The sequence below is a fragment of the Nannobrachium achirus genome (genome assembly GCF_963921795.1).
Source record: "Nannobrachium achirus genome assembly, chromosome: 4".
NCBI lineage: Eukaryota > Metazoa > Chordata > Actinopteri > Myctophiformes > Myctophidae > Nannobrachium > Nannobrachium achirus.
The window spans coordinates 31336631-31355459 of NC_137813.1; the positions used below are offsets into that span (position 1 = coordinate 31336631).

General features: G+C 43.3%; 1 protein-coding gene across 1 annotated transcript; it reads right to left on the minus strand.

Annotated features, from left to right (window-relative positions):
- Positions 1–7639: 7639 nt before the first annotated feature.
- LOC308282824 (SEC14-like protein 1) lies at positions 7640–9634 on the minus strand (the record flags this gene model as incomplete). The annotated part of the gene is made up of 1 exon (XM_080723210.1): positions 7640–9634. One exon carries the CDS (start codon positions 9632–9634, stop codon positions 7640–7642), a length of 1995 nt encoding a protein of 664 aa, XP_080579336.1.
- Between the last annotated feature and the right edge of the window lie 9195 nt (positions 9635–18829).

Below are 18829 nucleotides of genomic sequence, written 5' to 3' on the forward strand. Positions count from 1 at the left end.
TCTGTCCACCAAATCCCAACAGGACAACTGAATAATGGTATGCTGGAATTAAAGGACTAATACTAATGGAAGAGGGAATTGGTTTTGAAACCAAAATGTAAAGATTTTAGTAAAAATGTATTTCTGTTTTTTTTCCTCCCCCTGTATTTTCAGGATGGGACAGTGAGATGTCCTCCAACTTGCCTTATCCACCTCATGCCACCCTCACCTCAAGGCTGCAACAAGAGACCAGGGAAGCTCTCAGCCCGACAAGCCATTGACCACCTTGTGAAGTTCATCTAGGTAAGGTTATAGTTCAATTAAAGTTTAAGATGGCTCACTGTTCTGTCCCTAACATTCACCCTTAAAACTATACTTTTGTGAAATCATGCGATGACCATGCTCATATAATCAGCGACTGCCCTTTGATAATTGTCTGCTTTTGCCCCCCCGTCCCCCTTTAGCAAAGTAAAGATAATGCAGAATGTTGTTATGGTTGCATGTTGTGGCAAGAAGTGATTCTGGTGGCTATCCTATAAAGATGGGGCTCTAAACTGCAAACAGATTAATTGTAATAGCATGACTAATGAAGTTCTCTTGTCACAGACTGGGGACCAGTGTCGAGGGGCATCTGGACAGCATCACCGAGAGTCGTCAACCCTATCTACTGGCTGTGGGGACCCAGAGGTGTACCATACACAAATACTTCATTGTGATTGACAAACGTGCATTCCCGTGTAAGTCACCAGACTCTCCTAACCCTCTTTCGACACGTTTTTTTAAAACTCATTTTGTCTTTGCTACCTCATACAACCAGAATCTGGCCAATGTCTACCACTTTTTGCAAATCGCTTTTTACCAGATTGAGGCTGCTACCACCAAGGTCAATCCCAGGGTCAAAGAAATGAGTGCTCGGATGCTGCACTGATTATTATTTTTTATTTTGTTTTTATTTTTATTTATTTAATACTTTTGAGATGATATTGTCTCCTACCGGTTGGGTCCCCTACCAGAGACTCCCGGCTCTTGATTCTGCACTGATTTTTGATACATTTGTAATAGTTTTGAGGGTTGTGATGCTAAACTGAGAAGATTTATTTTGAGGGCTCTGATGCTGCACTGAATTTTAATACTGAAAAGTATATTGTTATTTGAGTACTCTGGTGATGCACTGATTTGATACTGAGATGTTTTATCTGCCACTTTAAGTTCAGCCACTGTTGCAGCGCTGCAACAGTGGCTGAACTTAAAGTGGCAGATGTAGGCTAACTTTTTGGTTATTTTGATTGAAGAGATTGTGTCTCAGGGTTTAATGTAACATTGTATCTTTTTCCCCCCTACTGACTGAGAGAAGTTTCGAACGACATCACTGGCGTGGAGAAAACATGTTGACTGTGCTTCTATAGCTAATTTCATCTTCTCTGTCTGCAGACTATGTCTTACGGTATGGCACCGAAGCTGGATGGAAGGCGGTGTCCGTGGAAAAACTGGTCGGACAACGCAGAGACGATTCACAGCAAGGGGAAGAACAGCCTACTCTTCCTGAGAAAACAAGATCGTTTGGCGTGTGCCACAGGATGCAACACATGTTCTACCAATCTGTTATGGCAAGTGTTTTTTTTTTTTTTTTTTTTTTTAATGACGTGCTGCCTCCAACCTCAACAGACTGGTGAGGAAGGCAGGGTTCTCCTTGCAGGGGTGGATGAAGTGGCCAGGGTGCGAACGGCTGGATACAATCTTGAAGAACTCCTCCCACCTTGAGATTAACGTATACCGGAGTAAGAGAGGAAACTATAGATTCATCTACCCTGGAGGGGGACGTGAGAGACTGGGAAAATCTTATGTGTCTGTTGTTCTCACGTTTTACAATGAGACAACGGTCGTTTGGTAAGGACAACTGTAACTTAACTGCAGTAATAGAACTGACTGTTCCTGTTTTTTTGTTTTTGTTTTTTGCTGGAAGCACATGTCACTTCTGCTTTTTGCACTTTTCACACTTATGTAGCAGTGACTGTTATGGACACATTTGATTAGGGTCACTTTTTCTTATTTGGCACTGAATTCATGAGTAGTAAGAAGAGTAACTGAAGTCTCTTTTTTTTTCTTTTTTTTTTTGTTAAAGGGCAAGACCACTTTGGTCGAAGTGTGGGTTGTATAACTAACTATATTATTATATATCAATTTCTTGTTCACCTTAGAGTTAACATCACAGCAAGGTAAATACACAACCCAAACCTCTTCCAAAGTAGTATTGTCCTTAAAAGTCTTGTACTGTTAAAAGCACTTCATCCTCTGCCACCTTACAGAAATAAAGTTTTATTGAAGGAAATTATTGTATTGTTTTTTTTATCAAAATAGCTGCATGTATACTGTATCTCATTTACAGCTCCAAGTGAGAAGAAGGTTCTGGGTAATTAGATCTCAATTATTGCTCATTACTGGCTCAAAGTAAGAATATGGGAGACAGTTAAGAGACTTAAACTAGCCATTAGAGAGCTCTCACCTAGGTCTCATTTATTGATCGCTAGTAGCTCCGTTCTGTCTGGGTGAGCTAAACATGAGCAGCATTGTTTTTCTCTGGAGTTCTCATCTGTTTCTCTTATACTTCTCAAACACTGCTTAGGGTCATCTCAACTAAGCCTCATAGATGGCTTGTTGGATTCGGTTGGTTTACTTCTCAAATACTTCTCAAGTTATTGCTCCTAAGAGGGTTTTAGGAGTAATAGGGCAGCAGCAAATGAGCAAAGAATGATATACAAAAGAGAAGGCAATAGTTATGTCTCAGGAGTTGAGATTAAGAAATAGATAAGCAACAAAAATTTTGCTATGGGAAGGCATAAGGCATGGATCAAAATAGAGCCCTAAATCTCATTCAAATGGTGGTCCGTGCCGTAGCTCAAATGCAGAATAAATAATGGACCTTGGAGTGAAAAGGGTTGAAAACCACTGGTCTACATTAATGTCCACTTGAGACCCACTTACAATGAACAGTGTACACTCAGATGACCTTGGCCTGTACGTGTACACTGTACAATCCTCAGTGTTAAACCCACAGATGTTAAATTCATCAGTTAGATAGTAGCGAAATGCCATTTCAGCTCGACTTTAATTTAAAGCTACAGTCCGTAAAGTTTTATGTCTTCCCTCGACAGCAAAAGTAATTGAAACTATTACACTCGGGATTCAAACACGACTCTCACAAATGTACAGTACTGCTCTTTCAAGAGTATATTACTGTAGTTACTGTATATTGTATTAACACATACTCAACCACACATATTGTTTCATCTAATGTTTAATTCAATAAAATAAGTTATGGATTTGTCAAATCTTGGTAGTTAAAAATTGATAAAATGAACACTCAGGATATCATAGTGTACCTCCTTATAGCTAACCCACCCTGATTCAATTAACCTGATTCATTTCCAGTGGTGTACAGTGCACTCTGACCACTCTCGCTCCCTCTCCATAATGTAGGTCTCTCACTCCCCTCTTCTTATCCTGGTTTTACCTCTGGTTGACTGAACGACTGACCATCCATTTAGTTTTCACCTCATTGCTTTCTTTGGTTTGCTCTTGTAGATTTACAGTAGAGGCCTGTGACCTTCCAGAAACTTCTTCTGCCCACTCTGTTTCTCTCTCTCTGTTTCCTCGCTCTGTTTCACCCTCATTTACAAACGTCTTTCTCCCTAATGGAAGATTTACAAGTGCTCTCTCACCAGCTACTTACTCTGTCCTTGAGGAATTGGATGAGAGCGAGAGAGAGAGAGAGAGAGAGAGAGAGAAGAGAGAGAGAGCACAAGAGAATGTGTGTGTGTGTGTGTGTGTGTGTGTGTGTGTGTGGCGTGCGTGCGTGCGTGCGTGCGTGCGTGCGTGCGTGCGTGCGTGCGTGCGTGCGTGCGTGCGTGCGTGCGTGCGTGTGTGTGTGTGTGCATGTGCTTACGCACGTGGATGCATGTGTGTCATAAAAGTCAGTGCTGCATAAGAAAACAACATTTTGCAAGCACTTCCCTCTCTGTAATGGACTGTGCGTGTATGCGTGTGTATGAGATTCTAAAACTGTCGGTAATCCGACTGACATCATCACCATGATTACAGTGGAACACCTCCCCATCACCCAGCGAGCAATTAAACCTGTGGCACCCGTCGTCCTCACCTCCGAGTCACCCTGCCTCACCCCATGTGGGAGTAGAGGGGGTCCCACGACCACAGTGTGGCACTCATTCACAATCCATCAACCCAGCAGAGGTAAACACAGGCCATGGTATGACTGAGGGACAGCTCGGCCTTAAGAGCTAGTGGGGCAGCTGAGGCTCAGGAGGTAAGAGCTTTTGTACACTCTCAGTAACTAAATGAATGCTGAGGATTTCAGCGTGTACACAATATCGTCCTAGTTCCCTTTGCACCCGACTCTTCCTCAAATGTGTTTATCTGTTCAGAGGCACTCTGGGAATATCAATGATGCATGGGTTATCTAGGCACAGCTTACAGTAGTGATGCTAAGTGTCTGCAAATTCCCGGTAGCGTTCCAATCTTCCACACAGCGAAATCTGGAGAGTTCATTTAACCAACTCTTACAGTTCATCAAAGGTGAAGAGAGACAAACTTGACAAGTCACTACACGCCAGCAGACATGTTTAGTTAAGGATGTAAGTCCACGGTCTGGTTATGAATGAAAGGGAGAAAAGCTGATGGACAAATAGTCAGAAAGAGGATGAGTGAGATCAAAAGAACAGGACAGACCATGTACTGGTATTCCGTTGCAAACACTTCCATCTGGTAATTTGATCCACAACGACAATAATTGTTAATTAGAGGCTCCAAGGTTTGTGTGTCTAGGCAACAAATGAAAGACCTGTGGAAAACTGGCAAGTGCTTTAGTAATGAAATGAAGGACAACACGTGTGGCTTTTCCCCAAATCTTCTCAATCTTTGAGCAGAAGAGCCACGGATAGTTTTACAGGTTTGCGAGTCAAAGCCATGTGCTCCGCTTGGCCCTCTATTTTAACATTTTAACAGGTAAAGCACATTCCCACATATTATACGTGTTGATTGCGACCGTAGGTATGCAGGTTTTCATATAGTAAGAAAACCTGCATTTCTGTCCGTCCGTCCATATACGATCCCATGCCAAAGCGCAAGCCCAGCAGTCTGCTGTCACCCATGTGGATGCGTGCACGTGCCCATGTGCCCTTAGGGCGTCTTACTAGTTAGTGTATACACAATTGAACTATTTCTGTAAATCTGTTCAGAATAAAATAATGCAGCACAAATGTGGTCACAATCACTTGGGTGCATTACATAAGCGCCCAGTGTCACAAACACGTTTGTAAGCCGTGAGCCATGTCAGATCCCTATAACTGTGCTCCTCATCGCACCACCACCCATGAATTCAACCATGCATGTCAACACCCACCCTAGTTTTTACTAGTAATACTAGCTGTTGAAGTATCTCTCAGCATAATTTAGATCTGATCTCTCTACACTGTAGAGAGATCAGATCTAAATTTCCGAATATTAACATGTACAACATGTACAGAAGTGAACTTAGACTAACCAATACAAGATTGATAATATTATGTAGAATCTACAGTATATTATTGTAGTATGGCATATTGTATTGGTTAGTCTAAGTTCACTCTGGGGTCGTACACATTAAAATTTGAATATACTCAGCCTGGTATTATTACAGTAATAATGTCTACAGCCTTATCGCTATTATTTACACCCTAATGTATTCAATCTTTTAATACAATCATAAACAACCATTATGTAATTCAAATAAGCAACTGTGGCTCTATCAAATCGTGCCAATGTCGAGTGCCACTGCTGAGGGGAGTTTTTCAAGCCTCCATCAACTCCTAACTTTTATGCTCTATGAAAAACAATAAAACAAACAGCTCATATACCCACTTTTCCTGCACATCCAATAACAGTTTTAAAGATTTATTTTATGGGCTTGATTGCGACCGTAGGTCGCATTTAGTATGAAAACCTGCAGATCATCTGCGTGCATCACGCCTCAGACCCATACATGGACATCTATGATGTCAGACGTCAGTCATCTCTATATTTTATGCCCATGTATGGAGATCCCTGATGTAATCAATATTAAGCCCATATCTGTAATGACCATATATGGATATATTGTGTCAGGCTCTGTTGTTTCAGCGCGACCTACCCTTTATGGCGAGGTCGCTTCTCCGCCTTAGGGTGTCTTACTGGTACAGTATAATTAACTACATAAACCCCAGCATCCGTGGGAAAACTTTCTCTGAAAAGCTTATTTTCTGAGATATTTAATCTGAGATATTAGATATTAGATCTTCTATTTTCTGACTCCGGTCAACCAAGTACAGGGTTTAAGTACGAGGTGTTGTTTTTGCATTGGTAGTGACAAGTGACCCCTGTACTTTGACACATAAAGTACTGCAAGTAATGTGACACAATGTTCTCACCATTTTGCCCCATATGCTATAGTGCCAATCCCGAGAATACTCGTGAAAAATACTCGAGTACTCGGAGTGCCAATCCCGAGTATACTCGTGAAAAGTAATATATTACTGTAACGGCGGTTATATTACCGGATACAATGGCGGAAGGTCCGGAGCCGAAATCCGGCGCTGATTTCTCATCATCACGGCTCCACGAGCACAAAATAGTCATCCCATAACATTGAGGTGGACGGGGATCTCATCTTTAATGTCCATTATCTCAAAACTACACTTTAGAAGCGAAGATGGAGGCAGATGCTCGCTTATAAAGCACATGGTGAAAAGCTCCGAGCCGATCCGCCATGACACCACGTAAACAACGATCGATTCCGGCGCAGGACGCGATGACGTCAGACCGGAAGTGTTTACGCTGTGGACTTCTGGCCTTCAAAATAAGATAACGGGAGTGAATGCAGCCTGAGGGTGGCATCGTGGACTTTATAATCCGTTAATTTCAGGAGCACTAAATGAGTTAAGCTAAAGATTTATTTTCTGGTCAGGTATAACAACCGAACATACTGAACATGTTCTTTTCTTTTACTAGATCATTACATCTGTTACATTTTGTTTGGACTTGCTCTGGGTCAGTCTATGATGTCAGAAATATATGACGCATGCCTCCAAATTTGGGAATGTCTTTTGACTTCCATTATAGCAATTATTATCCTTAAATATTTAATTTAAACGAAATTTAAATGAAACATGAAAGAATATGAAAACATGACAGGGTCCAATGCACAGCATGGCTCTAATCGATCATATTGATTATGTCAGTCAAACACTGTAGATGGTGGATCAAATATGAAAAATATTCACACTAACAACTGCAACAATGAAAAAATAACCTGATAAAACACACACAAAAAAAACAAGTCATGCGTTCCTTTTCATTTCCTCATAAATGTTTTTCTGTGCCTTGCATGACTTTGAATTGTAGTGAGGCAGAGTGTTGTAAAACCACTGTATACTCTCATAGAGAGCCACGGCAAATTGACAAAGCTTGTACTCAGCTTTTATAGATTTTCTGGAGTATCATCTAGTGATGACGTCAGTCATATCAAGATTTGGCCACAGACACTATTCAGATGGCTAGCCTTGACAAAGCCAATGCCGTAAAACGAGAAGAGGATTGTGGAGAACACAGTCTGGAGCCCTGTTTCCATTTTCTATCCGGAAACCCTAGAACTAGACTGCGATTGGCTGGGGGAGGCGGAACCGAGTTCAGAGAAACCACTGTGGCTCGTCTCCAGGCTGGCTATTGAGCCCAAGTACTCGGCCCCAAGAACCTCAGTATAATACATGACTTCACACTTGTGGAGGTTATTGTTATTGAACTTCCACTGCAGAATGTAGAAACCTGGCCACTGTGTTATGTGGGAGCCCTGAACACTCTCTCCCTCCTCGCACACGAGTGCTGACTCCACTATGTTGTAATCCTGGCCCAGGGTCCATGACTTTTCAATGACCTGGACATTGGTGCCTACCGGGGGGTCATTGCGTGGTGGCTGGGGACACTCCTTGGCATGGTAGATGTTAAACAGGACGTCGCCTTTACACACATCAAAGTCCCAGGTGATCACAGAGGAGGCGTCCGTAATCTCTAACAGCAGCTCATGTGGCGCACCCTTGAAGACGCCGGCAGTCTGGTAGATGGTCTCGGTCCACAGACGACCATCCTCATCCAGCTCCTCTGCTGTGCGGTACATCGACTTGGGAACAATGCCACCCTCGGGCACCTCACATATGCGGTCTCCTCCCAGGAAGTCTGGAATGGTCTCCTTGTCGATGTAGTCCACCAATCCTCCAGGGCCCTGGTAGCTGTTACCTGCGTAGATCAAAAACTTCTTGTGGGTGTTCTCGTCTATGAATGGTCTCACTAGGGTCCAGAGCACAGGAAAGACTCTGGGAGCCCTCACTATCAGCATTCGTCCCAGTGTCTCGGGGTAGTTGGCCTCCATCACCTCTATGATCCTCAGCAGGGCCTTAACCCCTGGCCTCCACAGGTGACGTATGTTCAGACCCTCCAGATCCACCAAACACGTCCAACAGCTGATAGGTCGACCAAAGACCTGGGTGTTCTCCTCACACCGCCTTAAGCCCTCTTCACAGATGGACAGCACGTGTCTAAGCAGAGATTCCACTCCGAGTGCACGGACCAGTCCCTTGATGTCCATCTGGCCCAGCCTCAGGATGTACACTGGACGGCCATCTGCGTCATGGTGGTGCCAGCCTCCAGGAAAATAGTCACGGAGGACCTGGGGTGAGGTCCAGGTCTCCAGAAGATAGTCCACCTGGTGCTGCTTCCTCCAGGTCAGAGACTGACACAGGAACTCCTTGGCCTTGTCCATGTTGAAGTCCCTGGCCCGCAGGAACCGCAGGATGTGCTCATTTTTTGGGAGCTTGCCCTTGTGCATCTCCTTCAACCACTGCCGCAGTCTGATCAGACAGCTCTCCTGTAAGGGTGTCAGGTCACCTAGGTAACGGTTGATGTAGTCTGCGTCCAGCTTGTCCTCAGCCTGGCTCCCTTTCAGGTTGTCTGCCTGGCTGGCATCGGTGTTGGTGGATGTGCTGCTGATAGAAAGGCTGGACAGGGGCGGCAGTGGAGGGGTGGATGGTGACCAGCGGGGCATGTGGGTGATCCCCTCATCCGCCAGCTCCTTCACGTAGAACTCCATTACGTGCTTGCCCCTGTTGATGCTGTTAGCATACTGCTTCATAGCGACCTTTTCCGCAGTGCTCTCAAAGTTAAAGAAGGACCTGATGTCTAGGCTGGCGGACTGCTCAAAACATGTCCAGTCTTCATTTTCAGGGTGGACCGAATAGCAGCAGATTTCATTGATGGCGCCCCTATTGGAGAAGGACTCATTGTGGGTCTCGATGTGAAGCGTCCTCTCCCGTCGGTTCAGCGTGTTCCTCTGGATGAAGTATATGTAATTTATTCCTGCAACCTTTTTGAGAAGTCTTGGGATATCAGCATCGATGGCACAGCGCCTCACCACTGTGTCAATGGAGCCATCCTCATTTGACTCCTCACTGACAACGTTGGCGGATACCAACATGGGCATGAGGTGACATGTAGGGAAGCGCCTCTCGTAGGCCAACATTATTAGCTCAAAGGGATGCTTATAAACCCGCACAGGTGACTGGTACTTCTGCACCATGGTGGTATTACAACCTCACTACACCCGTAAAGGTGACTGGCACTTCCCTACCACAGTGAGGAGTATAATGCTTTGGGCATTAGGGTGGTTGTCCATTTATATAAGATTGATGACATCATTGCTGATGTCCCTGGACGAAATTAACTGGATGGGATTTAATTCAGGGAAATTGTGTTGACGTCATAGTACTGATGTCATAGACTGGCCTCGTCTCTAAGAAAGACTGTGCTGTATTTATTAGATACTCACATAGTGTGTGAGGGAGCAATAACTGAGAAAAGGAAATTAACCAGTAAGACGCCTAAACGGGATTTGGTTCCGCTGACATCACAGTGATGTCAGAGCATGATGTCAGAGCAGAAGAACCTCTGCCCACAATTTTTCACACAGCCTGTTATAGCGCCACTAGGAGGAGTTTGTGCAAAACACATTTTTGGACAGTACTCCTACAGATTTTTCTTATTTCTTCCTGATTGGCTAAGATTGGCTTCCAAAGTTTGAAGGAGTGCTCCGTCTTGAACAAAACGCCTCAAATCATGAACACAAAGTGCGATTTCTGTGAAATTTTGCACGCACATTCCCACTAGTCAGAGGAACAAATGCCACCCTTTTCACATTTGCCTGTTATAGTGCAACCAGCAGGTCAACTTTTGCTAAACACATTTTTGGAACAAAATGCCTCAAATCATGAATGCAGTGTCAGATTGCCGTGAAAGGCCAAAGAAGACATGGCACCCTTTTCACATTGGACTGTCATAGCGCCACCACGAGGCCACAATAATCTACCTGATGGAGACCTTTGCTCTGAAGAGCAGCTTCTGTTGTGTGTGTGTGTGTGTGTGTGTGTGTGTGTGTGTGTGTGTGTGTGTGTGTGTGTGTGTGTGTGTGTGTGTGTGTGTGTGTGTGTGTGTGTGCGTGCGTGCGTGCGCGTGCGTGCGTTTCTGTCTGTAGAGCCTATTGAGAGTGGTCCTTCATTACTCGTAATTAGAGGATCAGCAAGAGGTCTGCCACTCCATTAACCTCATCAGTATCTCTCTCACAAAAACACACATACACGCTCTTGGCAGTCCATCAATAGTCATGATGCAGCATCCTTGTACTGGGATGAATACGTTTGTCAGTGGCTATCCTTGCTGAAATGTTTTAAGAATGCTAAATTGCTGATCAATTTGGACGGGTGCCAGATTATTTGAGTATAATCCAAATGACTTCCCGGTAATACTGTGTCAAAGGCTTTGGTATGGTCAATGAAGGAGAAGTAGAGGTCTTTGTGTGGGAGGTGGCCAGCCCCTTAGCCAGCCCCCAATGATAGTAGCAGTTAGTCAACTTGGATTCTGAGTTTGGATTTGCTCAGTCCAGCATTCAGCTCCTCCATACATGGCAGAGTTACGGAGACATCATTTTGGTTTTGTTGTCAAGTGATGATGCAGTCTCGTAGGTGCCCATGTATGGACTGCGGGTGCATGTTATGTATTTATTTTGAATCTGATAGATGGTGTTAGTTGTTGTTCAGAACACAGAGAGCAGAGTCGAAGGCAGGGAAGATAGACTATGCACCCACTGCACACAACATGTGGTAGAAACAGAGCTACACTTTCTAACCACCTGCCCACTATACCAAGACATCAGAAACACATACTGTACTTCCCACAGATTACACACACCCCAAGTGAGTTTGAAAACATGACCAATGATGAAAAACTCCCATACCTACTGGGAGAAATACAACAATGTGCGAACACAGCAGCAAGATTTATGAACTGTTGTGACAAAAGAAGACTAGAAACACAACCACCATAAGGACTACAAACCATGGATTGACATCTAGACCTACTGCACATACAGTATGAAACAGAGCTGCTACCTTTAAATGCATTTTGAGAAAAAATAATGCAGTTATTTGTTCCAAAAGCTTTATACTCTGTATATAAAATGTCACAATGCGACATAGCTCTGTTTACACAATGCTGTACCCCCTCCTGATGTATATATGTTCCCCATTTTCAACTGTTTTTATTTTATTTGTGACACTTGCTTTGGCAATGTAAACGTATGTTTTCTCATGCCAATAAAGCTCATTTGAATTGAATTGAATTGAATTGAATTGAGTGCACACGTGTTCATTGAACCTGCTCATGTTGGTGTAAGGTGAACCTTTTGCAACTAATGAACATGAGCATTGTTACACAAGAGTTAACAACACTGTTGCAAGTTGGTGAATAAAGATGTAAGCTAGATTGTGTCCATTTCTCAATGCCAAGAACACACATGCACTTACTGTATGAAAACAGAGAACACATCTTTCTAGTTTGAGACAGAGGTCACATGATGATGAACTCTAAAAGCTGTGCATATTTCAGTCAAAATAGCAGGACCTCACACCTCTAAAAATTCTCAACATCTGTGTATTCATTCATGCAACACACTGAATTATATTTATAATATTAAGAGGTGAAAGTGGGCTGGTAAAATATTCACGGCCGAAAGCCGTTCCGGTAAGAGGAGAAGGCAGCTGTCAAAATCCCATATTAAATAACCTGCCACAAATGCACGTCCAAGAAGAAAACATAATCTACTAAAGTCAGATTAACATACACAAGTGTTACTAGTAACATTGTCAAATAAAGTGCTTCTGAATTGTTCCAGTGTTAGTGTCAGCATAATCCATGCTGTTTGTGTTTTGGGGTTTGTCTGTTTGACTTGAGTAGGATGGCATAATGTTGCTCTGACTATCATTATTTCTTTCTTAATTGATTCTGCTATGTGTATATGTGGATATACTAAACTACATTTCGTTGTATGTTCCATACAGTGACAATAAACATCTTATCTTATCCTACTGCTTACCCTTCTGTATGGAACAATGAACAATATGAAGAGGCTTATTATAGATATCTGGTCTGGTGTATTCCATTTCCATCCATTTCCTTGTGATTATGGTATGAATAGGACTTGTTATTACAATCATGTTTCATGTTACAGTAAGTGTAATGCAGTAGCCTAATGCAGGTATAGGACCTGTTGTGTTTGTATTGTATATATAATATAAATTAAACAGAAATAATGAATGTGAACTAGTTCAAGTTTTGGGGATTGAACTTTCATTCTAAGCTGAACCTTCGGCTAGCTCTTGTGAAGTGTGAACTTGCATGGCACTGGTTGCTCTGTAATTTCCCGGTTACAGGATTTCCGATTACTTGGTTCAAGAGCTTAGCATCAGTGCCTAATTGGGCATTGAAGTCACCCATGAGGACGACCTTATTAGAAAGACTGAGTGATTCCAGATAGACTAACATTGAGGGACTCATAGAAGTCATCTTTGATGTTGCTATTGGCATTCAAGGTCGGGCCATAGGCACTTAATAGAACAGCGAAGTCTCAAACCACACACATTACCACGCACACACGCACAAAGACACACACAAGCACGCATGCGCGTGCACGCACGCACGCACGCACGCACGCACGCACGCACGCACGCACGCACGCACGCACGCACGCACGCACGCACGCACGCACGCACGCACACACACACACACACACACACACACACACACACACACACACACACACACACACACACACACACACACACACACACACACGTTTGCAAGATGTATGCCACATGGCCTGTGTTGCAAGGGACACCCTCGCCCCCTTCATCTTAAATATAGTTCTGGATTATGCACGTACAGTAGGCATGAACTTGGCCTCTATTTAACTAGGAAGAGGTGTAGATGACTCCCTGCTGTACCCTTAGCTAACCTGGACAATGTGGATGACATCTGCCTGCTATCCTACCATATGGAGCAGGAGACAGAGTGTAAACTGAGGTTAACAGCACCTGCAACATCCTCCCGGACACTCCTCCTCCGACGACAATGGGACTCACTGTGCTGAAAGAAGTCAATGACTTCAGAATTCCTGGATCAACTTGTCAGAGCAAGAGCTTAAAATGAGAAGGTGCCTTGCATGGAGAGCTCTGAATGCCATGTCCAACCTCCCCTGATATATCAAGAGTCCCTTCTCCTACTGTATAGAGCTGTCATGCTTAACCCCATGAAGCTGCACCAGAATGGGTGCTACACCAGAATGCTGCATGCAGTACAAAACATCAGCCAGACAGAGCATGTCATCAACAAGCATCCATATGGGGGGGTTACCAAGGATGAGTGAGAAGATATCATCCAAGAGAATGCCCCCATACACATCGATAGATCCCTTGGTGTGTTCATTCTAGATCAGTGGTTCTCAACCTGTGGGTCGGGAGTGGGACCCCCAGATGTTTAGCTAATGTTAACATTGTTTTCTCACTCAACAGTAAACAGACCAACATACAGTATAAGTGTATACAGGTCCCCACTTCAAATATTCGTTTGGGGGTCACGGCCTGAAAAGGTTGAGAACCACTGTTCTAGATGACCTCACCTGGTACAGGCAAGCAGATTCAGCTGTAAAATGGAGATTCAAGAAGTTTGCTATGTCTGCCAAAACTCTCACCAACTACAGGTGCACCATTTAGCTGCTCTGCTGCTACAAGGCTCTCCAGATGGTAGCAAAGACAGCAGAGTGCATGATGGGCTGCCATCTCCCTTCCGTGCAAGACATCTACTGTAGCACACCACACCATGCCTCAGGCTAAGACAACAAAAATAATAAAAGATTACAGCCACACAGGCTGTGGACTGCTGGCGTTGCTGCCGTCTGGCAGACGCTACCGCAGAATTCAGACAAGAACTACTAGACTCACAAACAGTTTCCACCCCCCCCAGGCGTCAGGCTGTGATCAACCACAACACTATATTAGTATAGGCTACCATAACCTAGGTTATGGTATGATCAGTTCAATCAATATGATTAGTAAGCTTACTAATCATATTGATTGAATTGATCATATGAACATTTCACATAAGTATGTTCTAGTCGTAAATCGTTTTCCGTTGTAGCGCCCAGAATGTGGAATAGACTTCCACCCCACGTTAGAGCGTTTAAATCCCGTTTGAAAACTAACTTGTACTTTGCGTTCAGAAATTCAGAGAGGTCTATATGTTGTCATGTTGATTGTGTATTGTACTTTTTCTCTTGGGATTTTAGTATATTTTTGTTACCGAATGTACAGCACTGTTGTTTTAAATGTGCTATATAAAAGTGGATTGGATTGGTCACTTTATTTTATTGTTGATTCACACTCCCCCTTGTCTAAAATCATAATTACTGTATGTACTGTATCATTACTCTATTTGCTATTTGTGACATGTTTTCAATTTGATCTTTAAGTCGATCTTAGAGTGCCTTCGACAGTAAGTTTAAGTATTGATGCTTGCCATGTCACAAGACCTTCATTGTTCAGAATGACCCTGCGTTTGACAAATAAAATAAACATTTGACGCTTTGAATGAGGCTAGCCTCATTCAAAGAGCCATAGACAAGAGAGCTAGCCAGATGCATGGAGGCTGGAGATGACTGGGCTCCTGCAAGGACGACCTAGAGAGGGATGCTACAGTACAGTGATAGATGAGTGCTGTTCTGAGGTCCAACACCAACCAGCTGACTCTGGTATCTGTTCACTCTGCTGGGTGACCCACTGTACAACTCTATGTGCGTCAGCCCATCCATCTACATTACCATTGCCAACCGCCCCTCGAAATAAAATAAGCAATCGTCACTTATTTTGGAAACTAAAAGTCCCTTATTGAACTTAAGGGAAACACTTGGGGAATCAATCAATGACACAAAAAGTTACAAACAGTGCATATACGCTTAAAGCCTCTAGACGTAAACTGGACCCGAGTTGTCTCTTGTACTTCTTTCGGACTATACCAATGGATACCAATGGCTTTTTGCGTTATCCTTATAGCATAACTTCTGACAGTTCCTTATAACATAACTTCTACATGTAGCTGTTAACCAACTGGTTAATAAATAAATAATTACCTCCCCTTTTCCACTGTAAATATGTTTTTATTTCTTTTCATTTTCTCTTATTCTTTTCTTCTTTATAACTGCTTCTTGTTTTATTTTTTTGTTATTGATGTTGTCTGTCTTTAAAATGATATATAAAGGATTCTGTGTAAATAAGCCGTCAAGCTTACTAGGATCTCCTTTTAGTTGACCTTGTTAAATCAATCAATCAATCAATCAATCAATCAATCAACCAACCAATTCTCTATGCCAAAATAGCCGATCTGCAAGCTTACGTGTCAGAAAAGCATTCTTTCTATTCCCACAAATTTAACACAGAATGATGTAATGTAATGTGTGTGTGTACAGTCAGTGAACACACACACACACACACACACACACACACACACACACACACACACACACACACACACACACACACACACACACACACACACACACACACACACACACACAGTGCATTGTGCTTGTATTTATAAGTTGTCTTCAGTTAAGCCAGGGAGTGAGGCATCTCTTGGCTTTGTGCTCCACTGCAGCCTGGCTGTTATTATACCCTACTACTGCAAAGGAAACTATTGTCTGTCAACCTCCTCTCCTCTCCCTCTCCCCTCGCTTAACTTTACCTCCTCTCCTCTCCTCTCTTCTCCCCCTCCCCTAGCTCTCTTTACTTTCCTCACTTTCCACAATCATCACTTTACTTATTCTCTCTGGATCTTCTTATTCACATCCCTTTTCTCCGTCCCCTTCTCCCACTTTTAATCAATTCATTCCTGCTAAATTCTCTGTTCTGTCGCCTTCCTCTGTTATCCCCTCCTCTTTTCTCGCAATTCATTTCAGTTCAGGCTCTGTGCTTAGTCGTTTTCCATATCGATGCTGTCGGGCTGAGTTATCTCTGTGTTTTTTCACAAATGAATGCCCTAGTTGATCATACAAAAATAGCAAAAGCAGCAAATCTGCAAGCTCAAAACGGATCGCTTCGCGCAGCAATTTTTTCAATTATTTTATTTTAATCCAAAAAGTTGTTTTGGACATGTGAGACATATTTGGACAGCTGACGATATGAGAGACAATTCAATCTCTTACCCTCTCTCTTCATATTGTTCCTTCTCCTTCTTCTTTGGTGTTACAAACGGTGCTACCGGTGATGCAAAAACACATGTCAGAGCAATCTGATGATAAATGATGATGATCATCCCTCTTCTTCCTGCTCCTTTATATGTTGCCACTGTGACTTCTCCTTATCTTTCATCATTCTCTCTTCCCTCTCTTTGACTTTTTCCACCCTCATTCCGTTTAATTTTCTGCCATCCACTCTTTCTGGGGTGTTATTCTACCTTCTCTCTCTTCATCTGCGTTTACTTTGTTCAGTGTGCATGTGTGTGTGAAGGGTTGTTTCCTCTGTACTCTGATTTGTCATGTTGTTCCACACTTCCTCTCAGCGGGGCTTCAATCCTCTGTCCTGCTGTCTCCTCTCCTCACAGTCTATCTATCATGTTATTATCCTACATCCTCCCATCTGCCCCTCCATCCATAAACATCTAAACATACCGGTTTCTTTTTGCAGCATTTCTGCAGTAAAATATCCATTAACTCAGTGGTTCTCAAACTGTTTCATGTCAAGGACCCCCAGATTGACACTTATTAGCCCCCATTTCAAAAGATATTCCAGGGACCCCCATAAGAGAAGACTTTTACGCCTCTAGCAGTGATTCTTTCCAACCATTTAAATTTCAGTTTGACGTGCATTTTAGACTACGCCCCCCTCCCTCTCCCCCCCTTATTTAATGGCATTTCTATCTCTGTGAATCCATTTTATATAGTAAAATCAATGTTAATTTAACTGTGAGAGTGTACAAAGATGGGTCCATTTGGTTCCATTTGTACACCCTCAGAGTTACAGACCCATAAGCGTCTATTTGGTTGCTAACTATCATTTAGCTGGGGACCCCCTGGAACTCCCTCAAGGACTCCACTTTGAGAACCAATGCATTAACTGAACACTGAATACTGGCAAAGGCACAGTGTGAAAAGTCCCTCCTCCGTTCTCTCCAACCAGACCGTGGTGGCCTGAATGTCAGCATCCACTTCGGCTAAGTGGACAGACACGCTTCAAACCGGCTGCAAGGGGGAGGCAGTTAGGGTCAGGCACACAGAGGTACACACTTCAGTCCAGACACACAGAGGGAAAGCAGCAGCACCAGGCATACAAAGGAAGTAAGGAACACATTTCAGGTGAAAGAGGAAGGCTGTGGACTGAGATGATGTTTTCACCCCTGTTTGCATAAAGGGGTGTCACAAGGGGGGGAAAATTGGGACTGAGTTACTAGGACTCAAGGTGGAGGGGCCTTAATTATTTAGGTATTGAAAAATAACAGATAAACAAGCACTCGGTGCCGCGCTGCGAGCTTGTAGATCTGCTATTTCTTTTTAAAGTCGTGAAAATGTGTGCAAATCTTTGAATATATGTATTTTTTAAGCGAACATTTTTAACTCAAATTTTGCTTCTGGGGGGTCCATGGAACTAAATATTTTGAGATGGGGGTCTGTGGCGAAATATATATGATTTTGGGGGTCTTTCACATGAAAGGGTTTGAGCATCACTGACATAGAAACATAGGTTTTTCAAAAAACCTCAGAAGGATTTGAAATATTCAAAGACTAACAAACTTTCACGATTTTTCAAAAATAGCATATGTGCGGCACTCTGTGCCGCCCTGTGAGCTTGTAGATCTGCTATTTTTCAATAGTTAAAGCACAAGCCCGCATTGAACCCTTGTACCCAGGGCCCAGGATTTGGTGCGACAGCCCTGCCACCAACCAAAGCCGTGGGTCACTGATGACGTACGTGGTGTGAGCAGCTAGCATTTTCAGGAGCTACAGTGCAGTAACGTGAGCCAAGTGGCTCACAGCCTGTGAGACGTTCCAAATGACGTCCACGAGCCAAAACCCTGTCTCACTGGGGCTGTCATTACACAGTAAATGGGGCTTAAGTCTCAAGGACATCATACAAGGAGCATCTTCTCCAGCCACACTGCCTGGCCACCGTACAGCAGAGATGGAACACCACATAGTTTATGTCGCGGGCGCACACACACACACACACACACACACACACACACACACACACACACACACACACACACACACACACACACACACACACACAACCACACACAACCACACACACACACACACACACACACACACACACAGTGAAATACTCTCACTTAGACATTTTATAATCCAGAAATAATGTAATTAATGTTAAAAAGT